This window comes from Vidua chalybeata, chromosome 3, assembly GCF_026979565.1.
Source record: "Vidua chalybeata isolate OUT-0048 chromosome 3, bVidCha1 merged haplotype, whole genome shotgun sequence".
Taxonomy (NCBI): domain Eukaryota; kingdom Metazoa; phylum Chordata; class Aves; order Passeriformes; family Viduidae; genus Vidua; species Vidua chalybeata.
The window spans coordinates 84,791,872-84,819,605 of record NC_071532.1 but is presented as its reverse complement, the minus strand read 5'-3'; the positions used below and the strand labels follow the sequence as shown (position 1 = coordinate 84,819,605).

The 27,734-nt window shown below is 38.5% G+C and overlaps 2 protein-coding genes across 3 annotated transcripts in view; one reads left to right on the top strand and one right to left on the bottom strand.

Moving 5' to 3' along the window:
- The window catches only part of LMBRD1 (LMBR1 domain containing 1), a 65,277-nt gene extending 43,764 nt beyond the window's left edge, over positions 1-21,513 (bottom strand). Inside the window, exons 1-6 of one of the 2 annotated variants that reach the window (XM_053939216.1) lie at positions 21,430-21,513; positions 20,781-20,957; positions 12,708-12,768; positions 8,200-8,297; positions 7,158-7,225; positions 2,634-2,722 (exon numbers count right to left, since the gene is read on the bottom strand). In XM_053939216.1, coding sequence (XP_053795191.1) covers positions 2,634-2,722; positions 7,158-7,225; positions 8,200-8,297; positions 12,708-12,768; positions 20,781-20,957; positions 21,430-21,495 — 559 coding nt within the window. In that variant the 5' untranslated portion in view covers positions 21,496-21,513. The remainder of the gene's footprint in view (positions 1-2,633; positions 2,723-7,157; positions 7,226-8,199; positions 8,298-12,707; positions 12,769-20,780; positions 20,958-21,429) is intronic. The other variant, XM_053939217.1, reaches the window with a different exon arrangement.
- Positions 21,514-23,525: 2,012 nt separating this feature from the next.
- Positions 23,526-27,734, top strand: part of COL19A1 (collagen type XIX alpha 1 chain) — a 194,809-nt gene continuing 190,600 nt past the window's right edge. The window contains exon 1 of the mRNA XM_053937526.1: positions 23,526-23,567. Within this exon, the coding sequence (XP_053793501.1) occupies positions 23,526-23,567 (42 nt within the window). The remainder of the gene's footprint in view (positions 23,568-27,734) is intronic.

The window sequence follows — 27,734 nt, the reverse complement described above, 5'->3', positions numbered from 1 at the left end:
TATTTGAAACCAACATTTAATACCCACTTTAGAAGTCTGAACTGTGCTCAATGCAACATTAAGAAACTAACTGGCTGAAAAATTGATAATTGCCTACCAGAAGTGTATTTTGCCTCAGTGGATGAGTTTGCATTCCTTTCATAGCCCCACAACCAACTACCAAGTGATGATTGGATATTTGTAATATGTCTCAAGATCTTTGTATTTCTTGGGCCACTTCAGACAGACAAAGGAAAAGGGCAAATTTATATAAAAACAGGACAACAGGTACAAGTAAAGACAATGGGCAAGCATTTTGGCCGTACTTCTCCAGCACCTGGAACACAAAAGAACCTTTTGCAGAGTTGCTGTCCATGGAATAGCTCTATGAAAATAGAAGGGAGTCTTGGGAGACAGCAATCTGAAGATAAGGCAGCAGCATGCCCTGCCAGCATGGAAGTCCCATGGCATCCTAGGCTGTATCAACAGCAGCATGTCCACCTATTAAAGAAGGGACCATACATATAGTGCAACCAGTTCTGAGGCCCCTGCTACAGGTTAAGACTGATAAATCTGAGCAAGCTAAGGGAAGAACTACATCGCTTGGAAGCTGGAGCACATGCTGTGCAGTGCAGCTGAGGGAGTCAGGCTTGTTTGGCTTGGAACAGAGACAGGTTTGGAGACACCCAATACAGCCTGTCTGCTTAGCAAACAGGTGGAGCCCAGGTTCTTCAGTAGTGCCTAGTTGTCAAGTGTGAGACAACTGGGTGACAGCAAGTATATCCACAACATATAAGAGGAGAGATTTTTCCACAATGAGCTCTCCAAACTTGGGGGGTTTTGAAGAGCTAGGTGATGAACCCCTGAGCAACCCAGTCTGATCTTACAGCTTCCTTCTTGGTGTAGATTTGAATAGATGACCTGAGGTCTCTTCAATCTGAATTATCCTATGAAATTACAAGTCATAAGAGAATGCCAATTAAAAAAAAAAATAATCAGACTTTCAGATCCCAATCCAACATCTTAATCAGTTTACTTTCCTAGAAATAAACATAGGCTATACTGTATTTCATAGGAAAGACAGAGCCAAATACTTTGTTACAGTCATATCAAGGTCACCTGGAAAAATTAGCTTACATCTCAGCTCAACCATTATCACAACCTGTATAAACAGTTTAAGTAGCATTTTTTCCTGAGCTGTTATAATCTTTGCAAAGTAAGAGAAACACCAACAAGCGGATAGCCAAAACATTTAATAAGCTATGGATTTGTCCTCCCCATCTCCTACACTTACAAGCACAGATAACAGCACAGAGCATATTATGATTAAAGACCCTGCAAGGATGTCAAAGCAAACAAGAAGGGCCTTGAGTATTTAAGTGGCAAGAGGAAGAAGGGGCAAAATAGGGGATTGTTGATGAGGGGGTCAGGGCACCTGATAAGACAGGACTTTTCCATGACAAGTCTGAGCTATTGAATGCCTTCTTTGCCTTAGGCTTTTACTAGCAAGACCAGACTTCAGGAAATCCAGGCCAGGGAGCTCAAGTGAGAAAAGTTGGAAGGAATATGTACTCTTGGTGGAAGAGGATCAGGTTAGAGAATACTTAAGCAAACTGTACATATAAAGTTGATGGGCCCTGAAGGGATTAGCCAGCTCTGTTAATGTTCAGTATATGTCATTGCAGGGAACTTTTATTCAGTACTTTATTCCTAGAATAATGTAGAATATGACTTGATGAAGGCTTGTACAATTATATCCTAAAATATTCACACAGAAGCCAATACTCTGATGCACATCAAGAATGAAACACAAAGTAATGGAGTACTTATGCATTGGGATGAATGTTTGTTAGACAACTTTTAGTTACCCTTTTTTGAATACATTTGAAAAGTGACATCAAGTCTGTCTTAGCTCACCTATAAAACACTTCCTTCACACCCTTACCCTTAAAACATACCCTGGCTAAGCACATGAACTAGATCACCTAAGTGTTGAATACTATTCCACAGAGTTTGGCCTTCTCAACAGCTCTTTACAGCCCTAGTGTAAAGTATAACAAATGCAAACAACAATTTTAGAAGAGGTCAGTACTGTAAGAGCAAAGGGAAGAAGTAACACCCACAGGACTTTCCAGTCTAAATAGACAGAACCACTCATCTCACTTTTACAGTGAACAGCAGTACTGCATTTCATCAGGTAAATGATCAAACACCATCACAACATGATACACACTCACCATACCCTGAAAGTCAGTGAACTCCAGCATCCAAGCAGCACTTAAGAGCTAAGTGAAGACTATGGAAGAAAGTATCCTCCTCTCCCCACCACAGACACCATCCTGTGTCTCCCCACCAGACACAGTGATGTGTCTGTATCAGCAGACAACACTGGAGTCCTTGCTGTCAAATGGGGACTTGTACGTAAAGTACAGAGAGGAGATGCTGGCAGTGTCTGCTTTCACAATAGTCCTAATTTTTGTTTTTCTCTGAAGAGAAAGAAGTCTTATTGTAAAGACTTACTGTAGCTACGCAGCCAGAGAAAAATTAGAAAACTGCCACCAAGGAAGTTAATTATCTTGTTCAGTCAATGAACGAGTGGCAGAGATTAGTAGAGTAGCAACTCGTGCAAAGCTCAGAACAGATCTCAAACTTACGACTGCTTCCAAATTCTTCAAACAGGAGCTTCACTTTTTCCCACTCTGTGGAATTCTTCTTGTTGGGAATATCCAAAGGAACAAAAGCACTGTAATACAGAAAAAATATCTTTGTTACCCTAATTAGTGAAAAATAAGAAGAATTCTACTTCCAAGTTAAGAAAGTAGAAGAAATGGCATTCATTCCTGAAGAAATGGCAGAGTTTCATTTTGTTCCCATTCTCCTCAAATGCTGCATTTAGATCAGCAGAGTACATGTATGTGTACATGTCAGGTCTGAGGTCAATGAACAAGTGATTTTCTATTTATCCATCCTAAAAGAGGTAAGGACTCCACACTCAAGTATAATTAAAAGACACATTCATATGATTTACTATTCTGATTTGATTAATATACAGAGGAGCAAATAAACTTTAAGCATCAACTGAGACAAATTCTCATATACATACACACTCCTGAAAGCCATAATAAAATAATGATTTCTCAAATAAGCATTGAAATATAAAGGGACATGTTTATCTTCCATTATTACAACTAAACACATCTTCTCCATTCCATTCTTTGTTCCGTAGTTGGCCCAGAGAACTGAGCTCCAGAGAAGTTCATTAAGATTTTTTGTTCTTCCAATAAGCACACTAGCAAAGAATGCTCAGAGAACAAACTCAGGTAAAACAGTCCCCTAGCTGAAAGCTTCCTGTTATCAGGCTCACCATCTAAAGTCAACTAATAAGAATAACTCTTCAGCACCTGTACAGACAAAACAGCTGAGTTTGTAATAGCTGGAAAAACAGTGCCTCCATACCAAAAAAACACTGAAACCATAGCTTTGAGACATGAAATAGAAGTCTACAAGTCACAGGGAAGACAGATTTGAAGGGAAATGCTTTAGGCAAACAATGAAAGAACTCAAACTTAAGTCCACAAAGAATGTTCACAAGTATAATTTGGACTTGTATGACAAATTGATATAATCAGTACCACATAACTGGACTCTTGCTTGAAGTCCCAAACAAATACAAATATTCCAGGGGCAGTCTCAAAGTACAAAGTATATTCTTTTGTTTCCAAGGTTAAGGCTAAACCAACTGTGTGCACATATAATCATCACATCAAAACCAAACTGATACTCTGCCAAAAAAAAGTTGACATTTTAAAAGTCAAGATTTGAATTTCTAAAGATAACGTCTTGACTGTGCAAGAGGCAGATTGAGGGCTAGCATATGCTTAAGCTGACACATACTTGTTGACTTAGGATTTATGCTTCTAGTAGTAATTCTTTCTGTACAACAGCATCCAGACAAAATGAAGACACAGGTATTAAAACCAAGTTAGGCAACATTTCTACGTATGATAAAAAGAAATAACTGCAGGTTTATTTGCTAAAAATGGTTAAAGGAGACTGAGAACATACCTCAAGTCCTTTTTATTTTAGCATGACTATGGATTTGCTATTTGTGGACCACATGCAGGGAACAAACAAGATGGAAGAACATTTTAGGATATTTAAAACTTGCTTGTCTTTTTTTTTTCCCTGAGAACAATAGGATTCTTTTTTTTTTTCCAGAAACTACTACAACCAGCATGTCAAAGCATACTAATCAGAGCAAAGGCTACTGAATATATTATACTTTTCAATTAGTACCCAGATAAACCTTGACTGAAGGAGATGGACATCTGATTCTGCTCCTGCTCAACTTCCATGCAAAGGCCCCAGAAAGGAACAGAGGAGTTATAAATTTAGGTAATGCAAGCAACCAAAACAGCTCAGCTGTGATGTCTGATACTTGGAGTTCTGGACACAAATCAAATTATTAACTGTGGTAATCTTAAGAAAAGAAGCAAATTGCTATGCTGTTCAAAACACATCCTGGGTAAATTATGATTAAAATCTAGATCAATATCTAGGCTGCAGAACAAAGAAAGTAAATGCAAGACAAGCAGTTTAAAACTATTCACTCTTGCCAGGGCTAATACACAAGTGTAGATGGATAAAGTTTGATCCTTAAATCAAGAGTGTCATTAACTGTCATCCTTAGAAAATTATTTATCAACACACCAGATTTAGATTCATTTCCTTAAGTGAGTTCTGCTGTGATATAATTTGCATAACTATTTATAGGATAATTAGATATATTCATAGCTTTTTAAGAGCTAATGGTTTGAGAAAATTTAAGGTAACCAGTTTAATTCCAAACACTGACAGCCAGAGAAGCATGCATTTTGGAACCAAATGTTCATTAGCCTCAAAAACAGCCTTTTTTTCATACTAGACTGCTTCAGGGTTCCTTATTGTAGATTGCTGTATGTCAAGCCCCTTGACAAGCACATGACATTTAGAAAGAGTAGAGGGAAAGTGCCTAACATGGGAAGGGAAAGGTGTGATAAGTAAAAACTAGTTCTGAGCATCCTAGTATAAATTTGCCCTATACTTTGCCTTTCATGGTACTTGCATCAAGTTATTTGTGTGCAGAGGATTTAAATATTTCAGACATGCACATTTTTGCCAGACAACTGTTTTGTAACAGACAAGTAAAGTAAGAGGTACAAACACTACTCCTGATAACAATTTGGACAATAACATCCTGCTCACTGAGCTGTGTTATCAAGTCAGAAAAACCTCCAAGACTATGTGGCACAAAACAGATTTGTTTCCCAAAATAGTCACAATGATCTCTAGTGGAGGAAGGGCAATGTCCCAGTAAGAAAAAGACACTCAAACTTTGAGCTTAATATAGCTTTTATAAGTCATGTGAAGACAGCTGATCAGGAAAGAGGCAAAAAACTTGCTTATGTAGACCTTTAAAACTATTTAATGATAAACTATTTATTGACTTTTTAAATCATACAGATTACATCCTAAACCAATCAGGATGGAGGCTGTCTGACTGTGAGACACTAGTGATATAAGCAAAGGAAGAAAGACTATTTGCTAGGCACTTACCAGGAAATATTCCTACCCCTCCTCAGTATCAACCTGTGTGCAGGAGCACTCTAGTCCATTAAGCCTAGACATCTAGAATAAAACCCAGTGCATAAAATTCCAGTCTATTTTAACATTACTCTGATCCTAACCACCAGTGAGAGAGTGCTCCACTACTGCAAGACTAGTCTTCACTACCACATTCAGTCAAACCACTCAGATAGAAGCTTCAGCTTCAACATGTTTATCTGTTTCTGGTCACACTGGACTTCTGTGGCCACTCCCTGCCCTTGCTATGAAAACAGCTGATTAAGGTAACTTCTTCAGAAAAAGCATACACAAACACTGAGACATATGCTACTTAATTTATATAAAACTATACTGGAAATAGAATTCACATTTTTCGTCAGCACAGTCACCTTAGTTGCCTCTAAAGCTGAGCCTTTTCCCCTTGAAGGGAGTCTCACAGTTTCACTTAAAAGGGCAATACACTTACTGGGAGAGAGGAATGAACATGTTTACACCTACTGAGGATTCAGCTGACACCTACTAGAGACACTATCAAGATTTCTAAACTGGATGTGTTATACAATACATGTATCTGTACCTATGATGTGAGCTAACTGACAGAAACAGCTTTTGCCAGAAATTTTAGTAATATTTCTAGACAATTATTTAGGTAATAAACTCCTACAGTGTCCTATAAGAGCAAATACCTTACTTTCACTTAAAAGGACAAGGCACTTGATAGAAGCGTACCTTTAACTTTTATCAAAACTGAAACAATATTCCAGTAAGATGGTATACAACTGGAAGTATTAATTTCACTCTAGTTTCTACTTCACGCTCCAGTACTTTGATATGGATCATTTTAGCAAACATTTTGCAATTTTTACCAACTTTATTGCTGCAGTCAAAGTGCTAAAAAGTTTATGAAACAGATGACATCAGAAAGTTTCAGTACTGGTGTGCATGTCATGCTTAATGATGATCTGAAATCAATTTTCTGCTACTACTTTGAGTTTCAGAACAACAGCACTTGCTGCAAACAGGTTACTCACTTCAGTAACACTTGCCTTTTAAACAAATGCCAGCAAAAGCTTTATCAGACAAGGCACAATTAAGTCAAATATAACCTCACACTACACTTACATTCTTCAGACAACATTTCTATTTAGGAAAGTATAAGCGTATAACATCTAATCTTTTCCCTAAGAAGCTGTTTTGCAATGTTTATTTCAGAAAAAGGACTTGAGAAAAGCAAAAAAGTATCTGATTAACATAGATAAGGACAAATTTTTTACTCCCTGTTGTACACTGAAGTATTAATGTAGGTGTGTCAAAGCCACCACATCCTTGATACCAATTCACACTGCATGTTCAGTCAGCTTGGAAGAACAAGCATCCCCACAATTAAGAAAACCATTTTACCTTCCAGTTAAACTCTTACTTTTCAGGTACATAATTCTCAGGATACTTAAACCCTATTAGTGATTAAGCTGATGTTGATTATACAGATTGAGTGTATCATAATTTACCTCTTAGAAGCACAGAACTCTGATAAACAAATCTTGTATAGAACAGTGCTCAATACAAATACTTACCCAATTAACAGGAGAACTGCACAAATTGTGATGAATCCCAGAGTGTATTTGAGTGCGGTTTTAACCTGCTGAATATTAAAGAGAAAGTTAATACATTGACATAAAATGAATAAAAAGTTATTTGTGCAAACTATCCAAACTATCAAGAACTATACTTAGCATTACAGGTATTCTACAAAAAAACCTCCATAAAGAGCATGACTAGTCACATATATAAGTTATAAGCATGCATTCTTGAAGCATCTCATAGCTTGAGAACTGTCAACAATGATATAGAATTCTGCTTCCATCATAAGCTATCAATTTGAGCAGCTGTGGCTGGAAGCCTGGATATATTCAGTGCTAATACACTCAAAATACTTACTACTAATACTTTATACCATGGCTATTATTAAAAGTCTTCTTATGTTAAGGTTACAACTAAACAGAAGGAAAAACAATAATGATTAATTGATTAGAAGCTTCTTTAGAGTATTTTCATTTGAATCGTAGCACCTCACTGGCATGCAGTTACTGTATTCCCTGGGAGGTCTCAAGCCAGTGCATTAGAAAAGTAAACATGTTAGCTTCAGGTAAATTAATACTGCCTACTTCAAGAAAAAAGCAAACACTACAGTAGAAAGACATTAAATTTAAGTACCTATTTCAGAATCAGATCCATCTTCCTATTCTCTGCTTTAAAAGCTGTCACTATATATGGCTTTTATTCCATGGAGTCTCACATAAGAAGTTTTAACTTCCTGTGTATGTATCTTCCTCAAAAGATTTTTTTAGAAAGTTTAAAGACTTCATGAAAATACAGACATTAATTACTTATCTCACTGAAATTTCATTTCATGTAAGACCACTGTGCTTAGACTAGACAATGTCAGACTATGTCTTATTAAGAGCTGCTCGAGGATTTTTATGAAACTATAGTAATAGACTCATACATTACAATGTTAATACCATTTCTAAGTTAAAAAAATCATTCTTGCTTTCATGTTTTGGCTATATTCATTTGCCATTTCATTGCTTGGTGCATTTGCTGGAGTAAACTTACTGAGCATGTGTTACCATCATCTTCTTCCTTCTCCTCATAATAGAAATAGACAAAGGGAATCCACAGAAAGACACAGAACAGAATGATCGAGTACAGAGCTAAGAGGAAGAATTAAATAAGAAATAGTTACATTGGCACTTCATTTACTACACAGCAATTCAAAGGAAAGCATAAAACATTAATTTCCTTTCATTCTAGCTCTTCATTTCAGGCATTGAAAACTTAGTAAGATTCACCAGCCAGCATACAAACTATTACTGTTTTGTGAACTGCAAAGGACTTTAAAGTGAACCCTTTCAGACTACGGATTTCAGCTCCATCTTCAATTTGGCAATAACAAATGACTAAAAGTAATCAACTGTATGCAAGTGATACACAATACTAGTAAACTGCCTTAAAGCATGGTGAATAAAAGCAAGCTAAGCCACCCAATAACAGGTTGTTCAAAAAATGTATATCAAATGAAATTAACTTAAAGCCATTTTGATCACTGGACTCAGTATCAGATTGTCCTATTGAAATAAGTATATCATGGATGAAAGACCTGGTTGTTACTGACCTCAATTAACAAAACAAAACAAGCTGTAGCAATGTAGCATCATCATTTCATGGTCCCTTTTTAGAAGAAGGACTAATTGGAGATTGCAAAAGATATATAACTGCATAGCCACTAAACCAAGACAGTCCTACTCTCCTGCCACTTTGATGCACAGGTGATCACAAGAAAGTAAAAAGTTTAATACGTCTTTACAAATACTGTAAAGCTTTGAAGACATTAAGACAGCTGGCCAAAATCCATTGGAGTGACTAGCCAATGGTATGATGAACATGCTTTAGAACATGATTATTTAGTAAAAATCTTTTAATACTCCATATTATACTATGAACATTGCAGAAGTCCATTAGGAAACTAAAAACTGTGAAGCAGTATGTTATAGTATTTGCAAACTGCAAAAAAAGTATCCTGGAATAGTTTACTAAGTCTTCAAAATGTCAGAAGTGCTACACAGCCAAAACTGCTCATGCTGGAAAAAAATTGCACCTTTGAGGAATAAATAAAACCACTCAGGACCACCTAAGTCCTGTCATCTTTGTCTATTTTTCATGTTTGCCCTATTTTGCATGACTAATTAACACCTTCCCATATACACATATATACGTAATTAACACCTTTCCATGAATACAATCATTCCCAGCTTAAGTTTGTGACCTCTTATCTTGGCTAGTGCACTCCTCACATTGCCCACGTGCCCCAAAGAAACCTACCTTAGTATTTTTTCCTGAAGTTGGTATAGAAGCCAAATAAAATACCAACACCTAGAATCTAAATATGAATCACTAATTATATCTAAATAGAACTCATTCTTTGGAAAAATATTTCTAAGTGTTAAAGGCATCTACTGTTTAGCGTATTGAGTTGTTTCTCTTCTTGCGTTGCCATACTAAGTTCTCAGTTCATGAACTCTCTCATTTGCCAAGAGCAAATTCAGTGCTATAAAACACCTTGAAACTTCAAACTCGAAAAAGAAGCCTTCCTAGACATTCTACAACAGTAGTCATACTACTTCAATATTGTGAATATGTGTGACTTTCAATTTATGTTCTAGCACATTGCTCCCAGAAAAATTACCCTAATTAGGAAAGTGTTTCTGTAGATCAACTGCACGGTATTTGTCAAGCACAGCTACAGATCTCTCATAGCACTTGAGAATGGCTTCTCCTAGAACTAGACCATGAAAACATGAAGTCATATTTGACTTGCACTTAGTTCCTAGAAGCCCAAATTCTTGTGTCGATGACTCAGTGTCAATGACTTATCAAATATCTGCAGTAAGCAGACAAAACTCCATGTAAAAATCATCCAAGTCATACCACTTACCCTTTTGGATAAATTCTTACTCAAAAAACTTTAACCTAGGAATCACTATACTTTTGCTGACTTAAAAAGGAAATGGAAAATCTAAAGTTCAGCATAGACCTCAAAGCACACATGAAGAGATGCCATAAAATTTAGCACACAGTCCTTGCCACACCATAGCTGGGAGTCGTCTAACACATGTAGGTCAAGATCTTGGTCTATCTCACGAGACGATTAGAATCTACCAATAATATCCTTTCACTATACACAAAATTTCATCAAAGGACACTGAACATAAAGGTGACTCCAACAGGCAGTATTTACTCACTAGAGGAAAAACTACACAACACCTCCAGGTTACTGTCAATTGTTTCAACCGCATTCTTTGTGATACAAAGCAAACTGTGTTGGACAGTTTTCATTTATAAAGCTTTCTGAAAAGAGTTTTCCTTCTAAACAAACTGACATGCTTATTTAGAGCATTTGCCAACCATTGATCATTGTTCAATCACTAAAGTACTGTGAGGCATGTTCTATTACATTTGGGTTTAGAAATAGTAACACACTAAGCCACTATGGCTTCAAAGCAATTATTAGACTGGTTTCCTAAGAAAAGCTTTTAGGCTGCTGAAATCCCACTTCAAGATACAGTTATTTCAAGCTTCACTCTGAGAGGTACCTCATCTACCATTCTACCAATACAAACTCATTCTATTTTTGTATTAGTCTAACCAAGAAACCAGGTGGGTATGAGAAACAGCACACTTTTCATGGGGGCTAACAACTATGCAAAAAAACAAAAAAGCTTTTCTATATTTAGTTGCAGCTTTATCAGTAAGAAGCAATGCAAGTAGCAAAATAATGATTAATGTACTAAAATATCAGTTAAATTCCAGTCTCCACATTCTTGCTACAATTACAAGTGACTTGGATTGAAGTGCACCAATTATTAATACCATAAATTGTCAATACACCTACACAAGTCAAGTAGGATCTATATAGTTATCTCTCCATTTTCAGGAGACACAAGAAAATACGGGTATTCATGTTCTTAAGTACAAAAGGGTACTTCACTTCTGCTCATCCTGTCTGTTGAAAAAAAAAAAGCCACAATCAAATACTTTCTTAGGAAGATAGCAAAAAAAAAAAGTGGAATATTATTACAATGGAAGAGTTGCTTAATTTTCTCTCAGCAGTTATGTCACTATGCTGGGCAACAGCAGCAGGGCACTAGATGATGTAGGAGAGGCATTGTGTTTTTATATATGATTTTTGGAGACTTCTGAAAAACAAGTTACTGTTATTGTTCACTTCAACACAGCTCTAGTTATAAAACCAGTTATGAAAAAGTGTATCTACTCAAATTAAGATGACAAGAGAAAAAAATTTTAAAACCATGTTTAAATCTCTACCACCATCTGGAGGATATGCTATGAAATAAGACATTTTCCTACAGTATTTCAAGTAGACCTGTACAGAAAGGCCAAAAACAAAAGCAGTTTTCCCAATATAAGTTTAAATCTTTCTCAAAAAATTAGTTCAAGATTTACCAAAACATTCAGCTAGCCCAAAACACCTTACAGAAATTCATCAGTCTCACAAACCTATAGCAAACAGTGCACAGAAGAGCTTGAAGATTATTCCACCTTATGAGTTGTGAAATATTTGGTCTGTTAAATAAGACTTTGTCAAACTACAAAGAAAAGAAATCAAATACAAATCATTTCCACTATTATAAAGTGAAGATTCTGTGTTAAAAGTTCCTTTTTGAAAATGGAAGTCTTCTTACTACTTTTGACTTTATTCCTTTTTATGCTGAGTGAAGCCTATTCTAGTTTTTCACTATCACTGGAATGCAATAATTAATCTGTAATTTAACAAAGTCCACTATTTAAAATCATTTCCTGACCTAAAAAATATTTTCAAAAGAACCAAAATAATCTGAAAGAAAAAACTTCAAGTCTTTGGAAATGTGACCAAAAGCAGGCAACCACCTCTGAGTTTGCACCATTAACTGAAACAAACATTTCACTCAAACTGTGCTGAGCACATTTCCATACCCATTACATATATCCAGTAGTAGTAAAACTTCTCATAAGTTTCATAAGGACCACTAAAAACTGATATAAGACTACACAGAGGTTTGGTGAACAGTTATTTTATTTCAGTCACTTTTTAAAATATCAGTTCTATTCAGGATTACCACTTTTGAATCAACTCCTTTATGCTCCTCCACAGTAACTCTTACTTGGAACAGGGTAGTTGCTGAATCTGAACACTTGAAAGCGCTGCACTCATGGTTGCATGAACTTTATACATGGTAGACACGTTTTACACTGCTGCATATGTTAGGTGCTATAAAAGTCACAGCAAAACCATGTGTTTCCCTTAAGGGACCACAAATACACACACAGGAAACGTGTGAACCACAGATTATACAACAGAAAGCATTAGCCTTTTCATGAACTGGCTTCAGTATATTTGCATTACTAGGGGGCACTTGAAGAAAAAAAAATATTCTCTTGAGAGCACTAAGACTCATGTTTAACCAAAAAGGAATAACCCAATATGACCTCTAAAAACTTCATTACTTCACTTAAAGGTCCTATTACTTGGGGAAAAAAAAAAAAAAAAAAGCTAAAATACTTACTGTAATAGCCATAAAGTACAGTGTCTTCAATTTGCCTTGAAACATTAGCATCAGCCCAGACCTAGCAAAAAAGGATAGAAGCATTTATTATCAAATGTAATAAAAGAAGACTACATAAGAAGCAACCACTCAAGGACACAAATAGAGGGAGAGTGTTAAAAATGCTACTTCTAAAGAATTCCATGCTAGAGTGCTACCAACAGTGAAAACCACTGGGTAAACAGGAATAAGCAGCGAACAGTTTCACAAAATGAAGGTTTTAGACCCAAAGGAACATTAAGCAGTTTTGGCAGCTCCCACATATGTTCTGCTAATTCCCACAGTATCTTTATAAGCATTTCTGAACACAATCATAGAATGGTTTTGGTTGAAAGGGACCTTCAAAGATCACCTAGCCCATCCATCCTGCCACAGGTAGGAACAGCAGGTTACTCAAAGCCCCATTCAACCTGACCTTGGAATGCTTCTGGTGATGGGCATCCACAACTCCTCTAGGAACCAGATGGTTCCAGAGAACCATGAATATCACAATAAATTTCTTCTTTATAGCTAAATCTACACTCTCCTTTTAAAGCTGTTACATTTTCTTCTGTGTCTACAGGCCCTGGTCAAAATTGTTTCTACATCTTTCTTATAAGCTGTCTCTGTATTGAAAGGCTGCAACATCTCCACAGTACCTTCTCTTCTTCATGCAGAACAACCCCTACTCTTTCAGACTGTCTTCACAGGAGAGGCGTTTCAGATCTGATGGTTTTTGTGGCCTTCTTTTAACAGCATTCTTGTGCCATGGGCCACACAGTTGGACAAAGTACACAATGTACACAATATTTCCATCACAGAATAACTTTGTTTAAAATTTGCACATACAGATACAACAATATTTAGACATAAAAATAAGAAAACTTTTTATTATGCTCAGTTATATATAATTCATTAACTTCTATTTTTATTAGTTAATACATCAGTTTAAGCTGTCATCTATTTCAGAAGTACAAGACTTCACTTTTTTGTTTGATCAAAACTTGAATTATATTAATATTCAACTTAGCAATATCTAATTTTACAAGTCAAATTCTTATATCCCTTATTTGAACAAAAGCAAAAGTAACTGCACTACTCAGTCCTGGGGAATGGTCCAGAGAATAGAAGCAATGAAAGTGAAACTACAACACTTAACTATGTTGGAAACTGCAATCAGCCAGATGGCTGAAATCAAGTTCTTGTGCCCACTCCCTCTCCTCCAAGAGAGGAACTACTGGTTTAAGGAAGCTAAATATTTTACGACATAATCGTTGGCAGACAAACTCAGACACTGAATACAACAGTCCAATGCTGCCAGTGCAGCTTAAACATATTTCAGAATTGTTTTAGTTTTGTGGGATCCAATCTATATGTGGTCAAGAGCAAAAAAAGCTGTTAACCACAAGCAGAATTCTTTAAAAGCTAGAGAACACAGCAACATAAATGAATTGGTGAAAAAAAAAAAAAAATCCAGTACTGTCAAAGCCCTTTTTCATTTCTGTATTCAGGCTTTCTTTCTTCAAACAGGTAAGATCAATCCCTTTTAGTTGTAAAGACACACACACTAACAGGGAGATATGAAAATGCAAATGAGCACACTACTTAAACATTGCTCCCATAAGACATAAAGACACTTTGGCATTTGGTTCATCAGTTCTCTCAGAATTGCATAAAGTAATCTGGAATATGGGCTTGATGACATATCATGAACACATTTTCTACCATCTCAGAAAATCAGCACCAGTTTCCTTTTTCTTACTATATTAAGACTTCCAGTAGGTCAGTTTACATTAAGATTTTAAAATTCACTGTATGAACTAAATTAGATTACCATCCAGCTGGAATTTGAGCAGAACAATACACATCCATTTTGACATCTCATCAGCAAAAAAAAAATATGAAAAATATTTTAGCAAAAGGGGCAGAAGCAACACCTGAAGTATCTGTCAGGTACACAATAAGCTCAGCCTGTGAAGACTGCCAGGCTAACACCCAACAGAATTTTGAAAAATAAATTTCTAGGCATTTGGATTAAAATATACCACAAAAGAATTTCATTACGATAAGTAAGGAACAGATACAGAACATTTAAATTGCATCATGTTAAGTATTAAGAAAATGCTTATTTTAATCAAGCCTAAGGGAAAACCAAGATAGAACAGGACTGTGCATTGATTCCAAGTAGCTACTTGAGAAAAAGGTCTCTTCTATGAGCAATGGAGACATTTAAAACACACAAAACCCAAGAACAAGCAAGAAAAGCAGCAGCGAGACCTAAAGTTTAAGAGGCACAGCCACTGTACAGAAGAGGTAGCTAGTAATGGAAATACAACATGGCTTAGCTGCCCAAGAACTGCTTCTCCTTCAGCTACAGAAAAGCACTTTTAACACAATACAGATGTAGAACTTTAAACATTGCAATCGCTTTTCATTTTGATTTTCAAATTAAGTTGTATACAAGACCAGCGTAGTATACTAGGAAACATACACTACACCATATCAAAATAGTGAGCTGCTACATTACACTAAACAAACTCAAATTGCAAATGTGTGCATTTCACCACTACTTACATCTGACTCAGAATACAAACTTTGCATTACACTGCACAAGAAGAATATGTAATGCAAGCCAATTCAATGGTATATCATAATTATTATGTCAGCTTTCAGTCAGCTGCCAAAGCCCCACATTTAAACTAAAAAGCAAAATGCTTAATTCTAACCGGCAAATTATCCATATGCACAAACCATCAGCAACTCAAAGGCAGTAACCAGTTCATCTGAGCTGTTTCAAAGGCTAGTGACAGCAGCACTGCCTTGTCAAAAGCAAGCACTGCTTGTGTCAGAGTGCCAGAGCTCTGACAGTCTTAGCATCTCTGGTGACATACTAGCTGCTAGGTATAGGAATTTACTCAACTAGCACATCAGGACTCAGCTGGGAACTCATTTAGACAGCATCCTAGATCTAGTCTTTTTCTTTTCCATTCATTACAACCCAAGTTTACAGTATATACAGTGAATGGCTTAGAAGCACAATAGATTAGGGAGGTGAAAATTCATACTGCCTTCAACAAACAGTTTAAGGTGTCAAAATGGGACCACAAATTCTCTTAGGACCTGCAGAAATCAGGCATTCTGCACTGTTGTGCTGTACTTCATTTTGTTCCATGCAGTTTAGCAAACACATATCACCTTTAAAATACCTGTACCAATGCATTGTACTGAGAGACAAGGGAAACCAAAAATTGAAATGATACATGCAATGAGCATGATGACCCATATTAAGCTATTATGCTTAAGTATTTTGTAACTTAGGTCACGTTAAAAAAATGTGTAAAAAGTACATATGCTAGTAAAATGTTGCTATAAGTAAAGATATAAAAAGAAGCTTAAGACACTTGAAGTTTACCTAAATGCTAAATCCAAAGCAAAGCTCCCTTAGAAGATTAATTTTTTAATGACATTCATGGAAAATTAGCTACAAAGAACACTTGCTCCTGCATTGATCATTGAGCAGAGTCTTTCTTCTTCCATCAACTCTGTCCAGTTAGTGACTCATGTTAACATATTTTAACAGAACTGCACTATTCAAACTATACAGATAACTTCCCCACATAAAACCATTGCAAGTTAATCTGACTTTCCACCATTTTTGGTGAGGAACAGCCATGAATTTCATTCCTTTGTCCTCATTAAATTTGACATTTTTACTGTCACTGCTGTAAGACTTTCATGAGTACCCAAGGAAGCTAGCTCTCATTCTTTGCAAATGTCCCTTAAGAGAGCTTAAAGTTATGCAACATTACAGGTCTCAGTATTTGTGATGTTTCATCAAATGTAGATGAAAGACTTTCTTCTGATTAGCCTCTTCCAAAGCTTAGGCAACAGAAGACAGATGCAGTAGGAAAGACTGAAGACCGAGTCATAGCATGGTTAGATATGAAGAAATTTTGTATCCGTATCTCAGATCTTCCAGCCTGTCCAAAATGGGACAGTGGCAGGATTTTGACTACCAGATAGAAAGCAGCATCCAGAAACATGCACATCTCAGCCCAATCTGCCTAGCAACAATTTTTGGCCGAGTATTATTGTTTCATAAGTAGTAATTCTTACTCAGAAAGGAGGCATAGTCTCAATCAATAATAACTTCTCTGTTAGCACCTTTCTAAAAATAAAAACCCTGGACATTTCTAGTGGTTTTGTGTTTTGAGCATCTACATAATGAGTTGCTCCCCCCTCAGCCTCCTAAGATGCAAAAAACCTTAAACAGTCTGCAAAAAGTACCTCCCATTAAGCAGATGCTACTATTTGAATCATTAAGAGGACAACTGGCTTTTAACAGCTCATGCAGACACCCAAGGCTTGTGACATATTCAGTCTTAACCAGACTGAAAGAAACGCCGCTGGCTTTTAACCTCATATAGTAGCAAGAATTCATACATTTCAAAAAGAAAAGGAAAGGTTTCATCACCTCCTCTGCCTTCTGCTAGAACAGTAGGGAAAAAAGACAGTACAATGATGTGAGCATCTTTGTTTCAAGCAGTCTTCCTGCTGCAAGACCGACTCAGCTACGCTTTAAATATTTATGAGACTTGTAGGTCAAACTCAAGAGAACTTGGGTTCCAGCAGCAATATTACGTTTTTAAGCTATGGCAAGGTTTTCTGTTCCTATGTGTTTGTTGTAAATCCAACAAGTTTTCAGATCAAACAGATAAGATGCAACTGGATGCATTTGAAGTCCTTTGAAACAAACTAAAGCACTGACAGTGCTCACAGTCAAAACTTTTGAGCTGAAGTGGTGCTGTTGAACATTATCAGGATTTCACTTACAAGGTAATACTCAAGTTATTAGCATTAAACCAAAATCCCCCTTTCCTACTTAACAGTACTAGGAATCAAAGTAATCCCACCCTCCAGAAAAGGTGTTAGAGTAAATTCTACTGTGTAACTGTACTGTGCAATACTTGCCAATACCAACCTTGCTCAATTCACTGAGTATAAAAACTTTAAGATAATATTTGATAAGTATTAAAATATTGTGAGATACACCATTCTGTGCTAAATGCTACAAGCCACTTTTACCATAATTATTTGTAGTAATTGAAAGATGTATAAACAGTATCTTAACAGTCCTGTTGAAATGAACAAAACCTCAAGTTAACAAAGGCTGACCAAGATATAGCATACAGCCCTTGTCAAGGAAGGCACTTCAGAATACATGATGGAAAAAGGCTACACAACACTTCAAAGTGAATTCCCCCAGAAAGCAGCATAATATTCACAACCTTCAGAAAAAGATCCTCTGCTTGGGTATTACAGTTCAGTCAGTCTTTGTAGCCAGGACATACCACCTTCCCTTGTCACAGAACACACACACAATTCACAATGAGAACTTTGAACCATCAAAGCCTTCAATTTAACCTCTGCTGTTAGTGTAACACATCCCTAGGTTTGTTACAAGCTTATTCATCTTGTAAACCCTCAGCTACATCTACAAGTTGACAGTAGGGTCAAGATACATTAAAAATGAACTGAAAGTTCACATACAGTACCTCTTTCAAGTTGAGCACCCTTGTTTCTCATCACTTTTAACACTGATACCAGGAATTACAGCCGGGAGGTAGAAAAAAAAAAAATTTACTTAGAATCTGGGTAAGTGCCACTACTCTTCTGGCATCAGCTCTGAAATCATCCACTTGGAGTTTTTTGATGAACTACAAATTTATCTACAGAGAATATAATCCACATCTGCTACCTGCATCTCCCTCAAAAATTCACTAAGATTAAAGACTTAACTCACTCTGCCCATCCAAAGCAATGAAGGTTTCTTGCCAGAGTCATAGTCCTTCAGACCCCAGCATCATTTATAGGATCTTGGAGTGTTGGGTTTGAAAGAATGGTCCAGTAATCTTCAGGAAATATTCTAAACACAGTTCTGTCTATCCTACTTGCAAAGCAATGGCAGGAAAGAAGGACATGTTACTGAGGACAGTTTAAAAGCTTTAACAACTCATGAAGACCACAGAATCATAGAAAATACTAAATTGGAAGGGACCATCAGGATCACCACTCGCAGTCCTGTGCAGGACACCATGTGCCTCATTTTAAGATGTTGTCAGCCTCCTACCTCAACATTATCTATGAACTGAAATTACTGAATCAATAAAGCTGTGTTTGCCTATAGGTGCTGACTGATTTCAGATTCACTCAATTTAGAAGGCCACATTAATATTTCTATACCATAATTTCAACAGCTTGTTTGGATCAAACACATTAATGTCAGTAGATCTCATGTTATTTCTGCAAAGCTATAAACTCAATTCAGCTGAGACTTAGAAGACACAGAAGAACGCTTCTTTAAGGAAATACGGAGCAACTGTATTCCAACAAGCCATGAGAAGCATCTACAAACATTAGGAACTAAGCACGACAAAGAAGCCTCAAAAGCATAGGCAAAAAGGTACTTGACAAAAAAAAGTCTTTACCACAAGCATGAACATTTGCTCTCAGTACAATTTTTAAATAGAATCTACCCACCTCCCCATATCACAGCATTTGTCCATTAACAAGGAAATCTAGCCCATGAAAAACAGTATTACAAGTCGTTTTTCTCCTAGTAATTATATTTCCTTAACTAAAAATTCGTAGTTTGATGACCACCTCTGATGACCTGTTCGCACAGGCTTGTTTCTAATCAGGTAAAGTATACACCAGCAAAAGGGTGTCCTTTGCAGCAGTGAATTCTGCTTAGTCCCCACCAGCTGTGCACTTTTCAGCTGGACCTCATTGCATCATGGTTATTTCTCTAGATACTCAGGCTCTATGTATTTAAGACTACTATTTCCATTGAATTGCTAGAACTCTGACATATGAAAGATCTCTTCCATCTCCTACAATGACTTTAATTCCAAACAAGCAAGGTCTGAAAATACAAACTTTTCAGAATAACATTGAGCAACAGCTTAATTTATTAACCCTGAGCAATAAAGTTGACAAAAACCACATCACAGCTCAATTCTAAAGGCTTCTCATAACTTGCATTCACATAAGCACCAACCAAAAAGCACTGTATTAGCTGCAAGCTAGTTTTGAAGCATTACACAGATCTGGCAAGACCTATATCCTCCTTTGGAAGTAGGGCTGGAGGGGAATACAATCTGGTGTGCAGGCATTTACCCTTCTCCCACTCTATCATTGTTTCAGGATCATAACTCTTACAAGAGATCCAGTTAGCCTCCAAACCCAAGTAAGTTGTTACTCAAGTTAGCGACATGCTCCAGTTCAACCTCTTGTTACTCACAATGTCCTCACAAAGACAGAGAGTCAATACCTTCAAGAATTCTTCTTGAAAATTCAAGTAACATTTGAAGCATTGGGAAGATCTCTTACAGAAATACTTCGAGCAGATGACAGCAAATACTCATCTCATTGGGAACTCATTTTGCATAGCAACCCCCTACAGTTTATAAATGCAGTAGTTCAGCTAAGGCTTTATCAGCCAAAAAGAGATACTACTGCATTCCCCTCTGCCAAGGGTTTCTGCAGCTTTCAAAATGCTTGTTAATTCAGGCTTTACAGTGCAGGTAGATTGCCACAGTAAATCTTTAAATGTTCCAGTACTAATTTTTTTTTGGTGACAAAATAAAAACAATTAAAATAATCCTAAATTACAAAGGGGCAATCCAGTCTATTTTTGAACAAAAGTGCAACAAATTTTATTCTACAATGCCCCATCATGATGACCTAAAAAGCAACAGTTAGCAATTTGTTTATATCTTCAGGACAGTACATTCACTCTTATGCACAACAGAAGGAACAAGCATTTGGAAAAGAGTAGAACATCTGAGAAAGCATAGAAGCCAAAATTGAAATCCAGTTCAAATACCAGATATGAGTGTTTTATGCACAGTACTAGTATCCAGCTTTGAGAAAAGTCATGTCACTAAAACAGGTATTAGCACTGGTTTCAGACACTTTCACAACCCAGGGGCATCCTTTTGCAACACAAGTGCTTGTTTTGAAGAGGCAATTAACATTTTTTAAAATCCATACCTTAAATGTACCATTTTGGTTTTTCATGTATGAGACCAAAAATATGTCCACTGGCAGGAGTGCTGATGTGATAAGAGCAACGGCCAAGGCAAAAATTGCTGTTATGGTAGAAATCACTTCACTTTCCCGCCGACTCTGATACTTCCGCACATAAATCCAGCAGAAAATTAAAATGGCCTGAAATACACAGGGAAAAATAATTATGAGTTGTATATTGCAGTGTCAGCAAGTAGGTACTGATGTTAGACCCTGTACGGATGACTGGTACAGCATACCTTTCACCTGAACACACAGCAACAGGATTATACTAATCACGCACAAAAGTCACTCAAGAGCTGCTCGAGCAACAACACCAGCGCTCACACACGGAACACGCGGAAACACAAAGAGCGCGGCTCGCCGGGCAAAAGGACAAGGCAGCCCCCGCTCCCAGCTCCGGGTTCTGCCCTGCGGCACCACCGCCGAGGCACCTGCGGGAGCCGCACGGCAGCACTCGCGGCCGGGGCAGGCGCAGGGACACGGGCGAGGAGACCGGCCGGGATGCCCAGCACTGGAACAGCGAGCGGCCGAGGAAGGAGTAGCAGCCGGCCGAGGGAAGGGGAGGGGATGTGTGAGGGGGCCGCCGCAGGGCGGGAGAGCCGCCTCTCACCAGCAGCGCCAGGCCGAAGAGGCACCAGCCCGTCAGCAGGTCAGACGCCGACGCCGCCGCCGCCATCTTCGCTTCCGTCAGCGGGAGCGCGGCCACCCCGCCGAGGCGGCGCTTAAAGCGGGGCGGGCTCGCGTCACCGCGGCAACCGCGCCACGCCGCGTGGCGTCACGCGCCAGGCGCAGCCCCAGCGGCCGGCGGCTCCCGGCCCGCCCGCGCTTCCAGCCCCGCGGGCGCTGCCGCCGCCTGCGCTGCTGACGGCAGAGCGGCACTTCCCCGGCGGCAGAAGTGACGGGCCCCGTCCCGTGGCAGAGCGCAGCCGTCGGGGGGCAGGAAGGGGGGAATCGGGGTGATGAAGAGCTGTCCTCACCTCTTGCTCCCGAGAAGGGTTTGCTTGTCCTTCCCTCCTGGGGCCGGGAGGCTGAGACAGGGCAGCGCTCGATCCGAGCGGACTCTTGCCTGAGGGACAGCGGGAGGGGAGGAAGGGGGTTTGAGGAAAGGCAAAAGGTGTGCTAAGAGGTATCAAGCATTTTCAATCCTTTTGGTTTTGCTTCTTGCTGTAAAAGTATCTAAACCATCTCCCTGCGTGGCCTGCAGCGCCCGGAGGCGCCGGGCAGTGCCGGCGGGTCGGGGCCGCTCCCGCAGGGCTGTGCGGGGAGGCTGTGCGGGAGTCCCGCACCTCGGTGCTCCTGGCCCGGGCTCGACTTAACCGCGATAGTGCCAAACTTCGGGCAGGATCGCGGTCTGGTGGGAAGCCTCGCTTCGGGACGCCGTGCCCGGTGTGAGGGCAGCCGTGGGCCGGGAGGGGTGCGGGGTTAGGAGGTGCCTTGCCGAGCTCCTGTTCCCGAGACTGTGGATTTGGTGGCACGGGGAGTGGGAGACCCTCATCTGCCGCGTGTCTTAGCCTCTACTTTGCTCTAATTGCTGCATACATGCAATCATGGAATCATCACGTCGGGAAAGACCTTTTAAAGTCGTCGAGTCCGACCGTCCGCCCAGCACTTGCCGCTGTAACCCCTAAACCACGAAACCGCATTGCCCAGCACCAGATCCGGACGCCTCTTGTTGCACCGCCAGGGATGGGGACTCCACCACCTCCCTGGGCAACCTATTCCAATGCCTGACCACCCTAACAGTGAAATTTTCCCCCATATCTAATCTGAATCTCCCCCGTCTCAGTTTAAGGCTGTAAGTTTGGGTACAAAGGGGTCTGTGTGCCTGCAGGAGTGCCCAGGGATAGCCGCGGACCCTGTCCGGAGCGTGGGCTGCAGTGCCGGCTGTCTGCTGGTTGCGCAGGCAGCTCAGGGGTGGAAATGTTTAAGAGCCTTGCTCGTTCCTCAGCCTTGGAACAAGGGACTCAGAGACCTAAGCAGGCTGGGGTGGCCACATTTGTGTCCTGAAACAACAGATACGTTTTCTATATTTCCATTTGCTGTAAGAACAAGCGTACTCGTGCCAAGTAAGAGGAGGTTGAAATTCCGACTCTTTTGTTTGTAGCCGTGTGAGAAGAGACTGATTTGGGCAGGGGGAGCTCAGCCTGGGAGGAATGAACTTCCAGGTGCTGTGAGGCCAGTGGGGGTGATGGGAGCTCCTGGTTCATGAACCAAGTGTAAGGTCAGGTAAATGGAAGGACTTTTGTGGGCTCATAGCCTTGAGAGATCTGTTGATAAAGGGCTGTGAGAGCCTTACCCAGACTGGCTTTTGCCCCTGCTAAGACTTAGTTTGTATGGGGGACCATTTATATGGGACAATAGTGTATGGTGGTGCTAGTGAGTTGTATCCAAGGCTTCTGAGATGTGTGCTCAGTTGGACGAGTTCTGGCGTGGTGGAATAGCTTTGTTACAAAGTGGCTGATAAGTTTGCTGGGATTCAGTTTGCTGTGACAGTGTTGTGACAGCACTCACAAGCTATGAGTGGGGTGCCTGGGGCAGCAGGAGTTCGGATAAGCTTGCAGCTTTGCAAGAAAGGGTCTTGTGTTTGGAGGACAGGAGAATTGGAAGCTTTGGCTCAGAGCAGTGGGTGCATGTTGTATTTCTCAATTTGTTTTCAGGGCAGTGTGGAAGGCACGGCATGTGGCAGCATTCATTAAATAAGTGATAATGGAGCTGACGAGGGCTCTGGAGAGCTTGCAAACTTTGCAGGTAGGTACCTGCAGGGGCTGTGCTGACTCATGGAGGGAAATGTTGCTCGCAGGGGCAAATACCTGTGCCATATATTAAGTTACTGTGAGAACAGTGCAGGTGGCAGTAAAATGAAATGGATAGTCACAAGGTGCTTGGATGGTTGGTCATGGATGCAGTTTTTAGGTGAGCTTGTAGCATTGCAATGAAGGGTCTGCTGGTGGAGAAGTGGTATTTTTGGGGAGGCTGATTCTGGAAGGGCAGGTGTTTGTGCTGTGTCTTGTTTGGTGTGAGGGCAGGGCCAGCAAGCAGGTGGCTGTGCAGCTCATGAGCTAAGTGGATAGTTCATGACAATCCAGGTGACCTTGTAGTCTGATAAGAAAAGCAGCAGATACTATAAAACCATAATTAGTTACAGGTCAGTAAGCATATTGTGTATGACCTTTTAGTTGTTGGATGTTTAGGGTTTTTTCTTTGTGTATTTTACTATTAATGTGTGGGTATTATCTCCACCACAGAAAATATTTCCCTGGATGTCATTACTATTAAATATGTATATTGTAATTCAAAATTGCCTAAGAACCTATGAAGAATTAAAACCCTCAAAGAACTACATTAAAAATAAACTATTCTCAAGAGGGAAGGGAAGTAATTTGCCCTTGGAGTATATAAAGTTTTTATGTTTTGTACAGCACACCTTTACCAATAAAATGTTGATATACCAAACATCAAGGACCTGTAACTGTTTAAGAATTAGGCTGCTGTTAAAATAAAAAAAAATTAAAAAAAAAATAAAAAAAAAAAGAAAGAAATGCTATAGCTCTACACTAACACAGTTCTTTTTGTTTTGACTCAAATGGTTACATGAATATTTAACTTGCGATAGTAAATAAGCCTTAAGTGTGCTTCAGCATGATCAAAAAATCTTTTTCATTCTAAACAGCTGAGTTTGTATAGTTTAACAAAAACTAAAAATAAATCAATCATGCAAAATATAGAGTTTCCACTAACAGAAAAATCCAATCTTTGAGTTTTTTCTTAAAAGCTTCCTATATTTTTGCAGTAAATGCTAATAATAAATTCTCATCATTCTGTCAGATCTATTCTTTTTTGGTAAATATGGTTGATAACCTAGTTTTAGTTGTGTAGTGGGCAAGGTTTTCAAGGTTTCAGTAAAAAGTGTCATGTCCCTGTGTGTAAAATGATTACTATAATTCATAGTTTAAAGGAAGAAATTCAGTTTTTGTTGGAATTGAAGTAATGCTTTTAAGTACAGTACAGGCAAAATGGAAATTTTTCTTATGTTACCACTATGGTATCTGAATGTGTTTTTTTTTTTCAATACCATGTCACCACTAGCATTCTGAATGTTTTTGCTTATTCCATAAAATTCAGAGTTTATAAATTCAAATTATTATATTCCTTATTTGAATAAAATTATCAAATCTTTATCCGAGGAGTTATCGATAAAGAAAATTTAGAGGATCAATTTAAATTATTTTTTTACCATTGGGTGGGACACTGCAGATGTCAAGTACACAAAAAAAGTTTAATGGCAAAGCTAGTGTTTTTTTTTTTTTTAATGTTCAAATAATGGCCTTTGTCTACACATTGTGCCAACAAAAGTGCTATAAACATAAGTCTTAAAAATGGTATTCAATTGATGTGTTGACTCTAGTGAGGAGGTGGAAATTTCACCTGTTGTTACTGTTCCTGAGGAACCTAAGACTAACATTTTTCATGCCTGTATTGACACAGCTCTTTATGTAAGAGGGTGCTCATGGATAAATTGGAGATCAGATTCCTGAGTACTCACATTGTCTATTGACAGCGCTACGCTTAAGGATACATTGGTTAGATGTTTCTTGGCATATCAGGGCCATGTTTGTGTTTCTCAGTCACTGTAAACAGCTTCTGGGATGGCTGGACATAGTGTCCCAAGTCTACCTGCATTTTATTCAATTGCAGTGTTATATAATGGGGTGAAAACGAGCAAAGACAGATCAAAATTACATAAGGTAGTGGGTCAGTAAGACTTATCAATGTGAGACCATGGGTCAAGAAATAAGAAATGAGGCAACTGGTCACCAGCACAGAAGAAATATTTCCACTCTATACAAGATATAGAAAAGGAGGTGAGAAAAACAAATGTACTTTTTTTCTGCAGAAACTTAGTGCTTGAGAGAAGGTATATAGTTGTGGTATGAGCCAGCCAGTGAAGTAGCATCACTAATACCAAAGTTATTGATCACCTACAAGCTGAAAGCTAGTGTGGTGCCACATTAAGTGCATGGGATCCTCATGATCAGCAGTGCTAGTGTTGGCTGCAGTGCTGTGCACCAGTGCTGTGTTTCCAACAGCCAGGTTAAGCTAGCATGGCATATGGGAAGATCTCAGTAGTTGTCCCTGTTGTGCTGTTCTCTCCTACACTTCAGTAGTGGATGTGCCTCTTTTTGTGCCTACACACAGAAATTTGTCTTGTGCTCTTTCACGCTTCTTTGCTCTTGCTAATAAAAGCTTTTCATCAGGATGCCATCATGTGCAGCAAGATCAGTGAACAAACTAAAGAGTGGTAGTGGATAGAGGCACTTGTGTAGGGCATCATATATGGAGTCAAGAGTGAGAAGAATTCAAAAAGTGATTTCTGTAAAAGTTTTCTGGACATGTTTGTAGCAGGGGTTGATAACTGCAAGCTAATAATGAACTGTCTCTTTAAAAATTTTTACTGTACATAAAAAAACGGGGAGGATTTGAGCGAGTCATTGAGATAATGTGTGAATGAAAATAGAATAAGTCTGAAGAGAATGCTGTTACTGTATTCCTCAACAAAACCTTATAGGCATTGTGGTGGTAGTAACCAGTGTGAAAAAAGAATTATATCAGTGGACTTCCCTAAATACCAGTCTCCTTTCCTACGTAAGATGGTTGCACAATGCCAAAAAAAAAAAAAAAAAGGATTACAATAATTTTGTGTTATAAAGAAAGTACATAATTTTAAAAGAAACTTTAATTATATTGTTTGCAAAATAAAATGTTTGCCTAAAAAGAACCATTATGTATATAGGAAATGAATCTAAACTATATAAAATGTCCTAAGTGCTACTTAATAACTTGTAGAATTTACTTTTACTGAAGTATTCATATGGTAAAAAGGCAGAGAAAGAAGATGATTGGTATTATAGAAATGAAAGTATATGAAACAAGACACCATCTTCATTTTGACGAGGACAAGGGATTAGAATCATGCTTGAACTGGATAGTGTACATACCAACAGGGAGCAGGTGCTCCTTCTCGCTTGACTGAGCTGCTCGTGTCACCACTTGGTAATCCCCCAAGTTTGAAGGGGGCTGGAAGTGTGTGGCCTAATGGCAATGCCATAATTTAAAACTCCCTTATTAATTCTACTTGTTTTATTTTTTTTTCCTCATGTTAAAAGAGAAGATAGTGAAACTGGTTTAGCAATATTTGACAAAACATGTCATACTCTTATACCTGAAGTTGTAATTATTCTTTATATTATGTGGCTGAATCCAGTAAAACCTGTAAACCTGATGGCACAGAACACATTGGACCTAGTACTCTCCAACTATGCGCAATTAACCGTTGAGAATAGTAACAACTTTCTTTTAAGTGCTTCAACTTCTGTGAATAAAATTGACTGTAACTTCTTGAAATGTCTTTTGTTTGATGTGATGCTGTAGTTCATTTACCACTGCTGCAGACCAAGCTAGATTTCTAAGACTGGTGTATCATGCATCTCTCTTCCATCACTGTATTTCAGTGCTTACTTAGTCTTACTTAACCAGTAGCATAGCTTTAGGTTTCTTCATAAATGCCATTAATAATTAATTTTCACTCTGTGAGTTTGATTTTCTGCTGTGCCCACAAACTTGGATGTCATTTGTCGCTAGTTTAATATAGAAAGAACAACATGATGCCATTTTCACATCTTTGCTGCTTGTATTATTTCCTTATCCTAAAATTTTACCGTGTTTCAGGATCCTCAGTCATGCCTATGTTTTCAGAGTGCTTGGATTTAGTGCAGTCTATCATTCTTTTTCTCTAAGAGAAACCTCATTTTCCCTTTAAACCTTTTTCAATATCAGTAGTTTATACTGATGTATCAGTGACTCAACATTTACATTAAAATAGGGACAAGGTTTTATGAACCTTAAGAAAATTTCAGT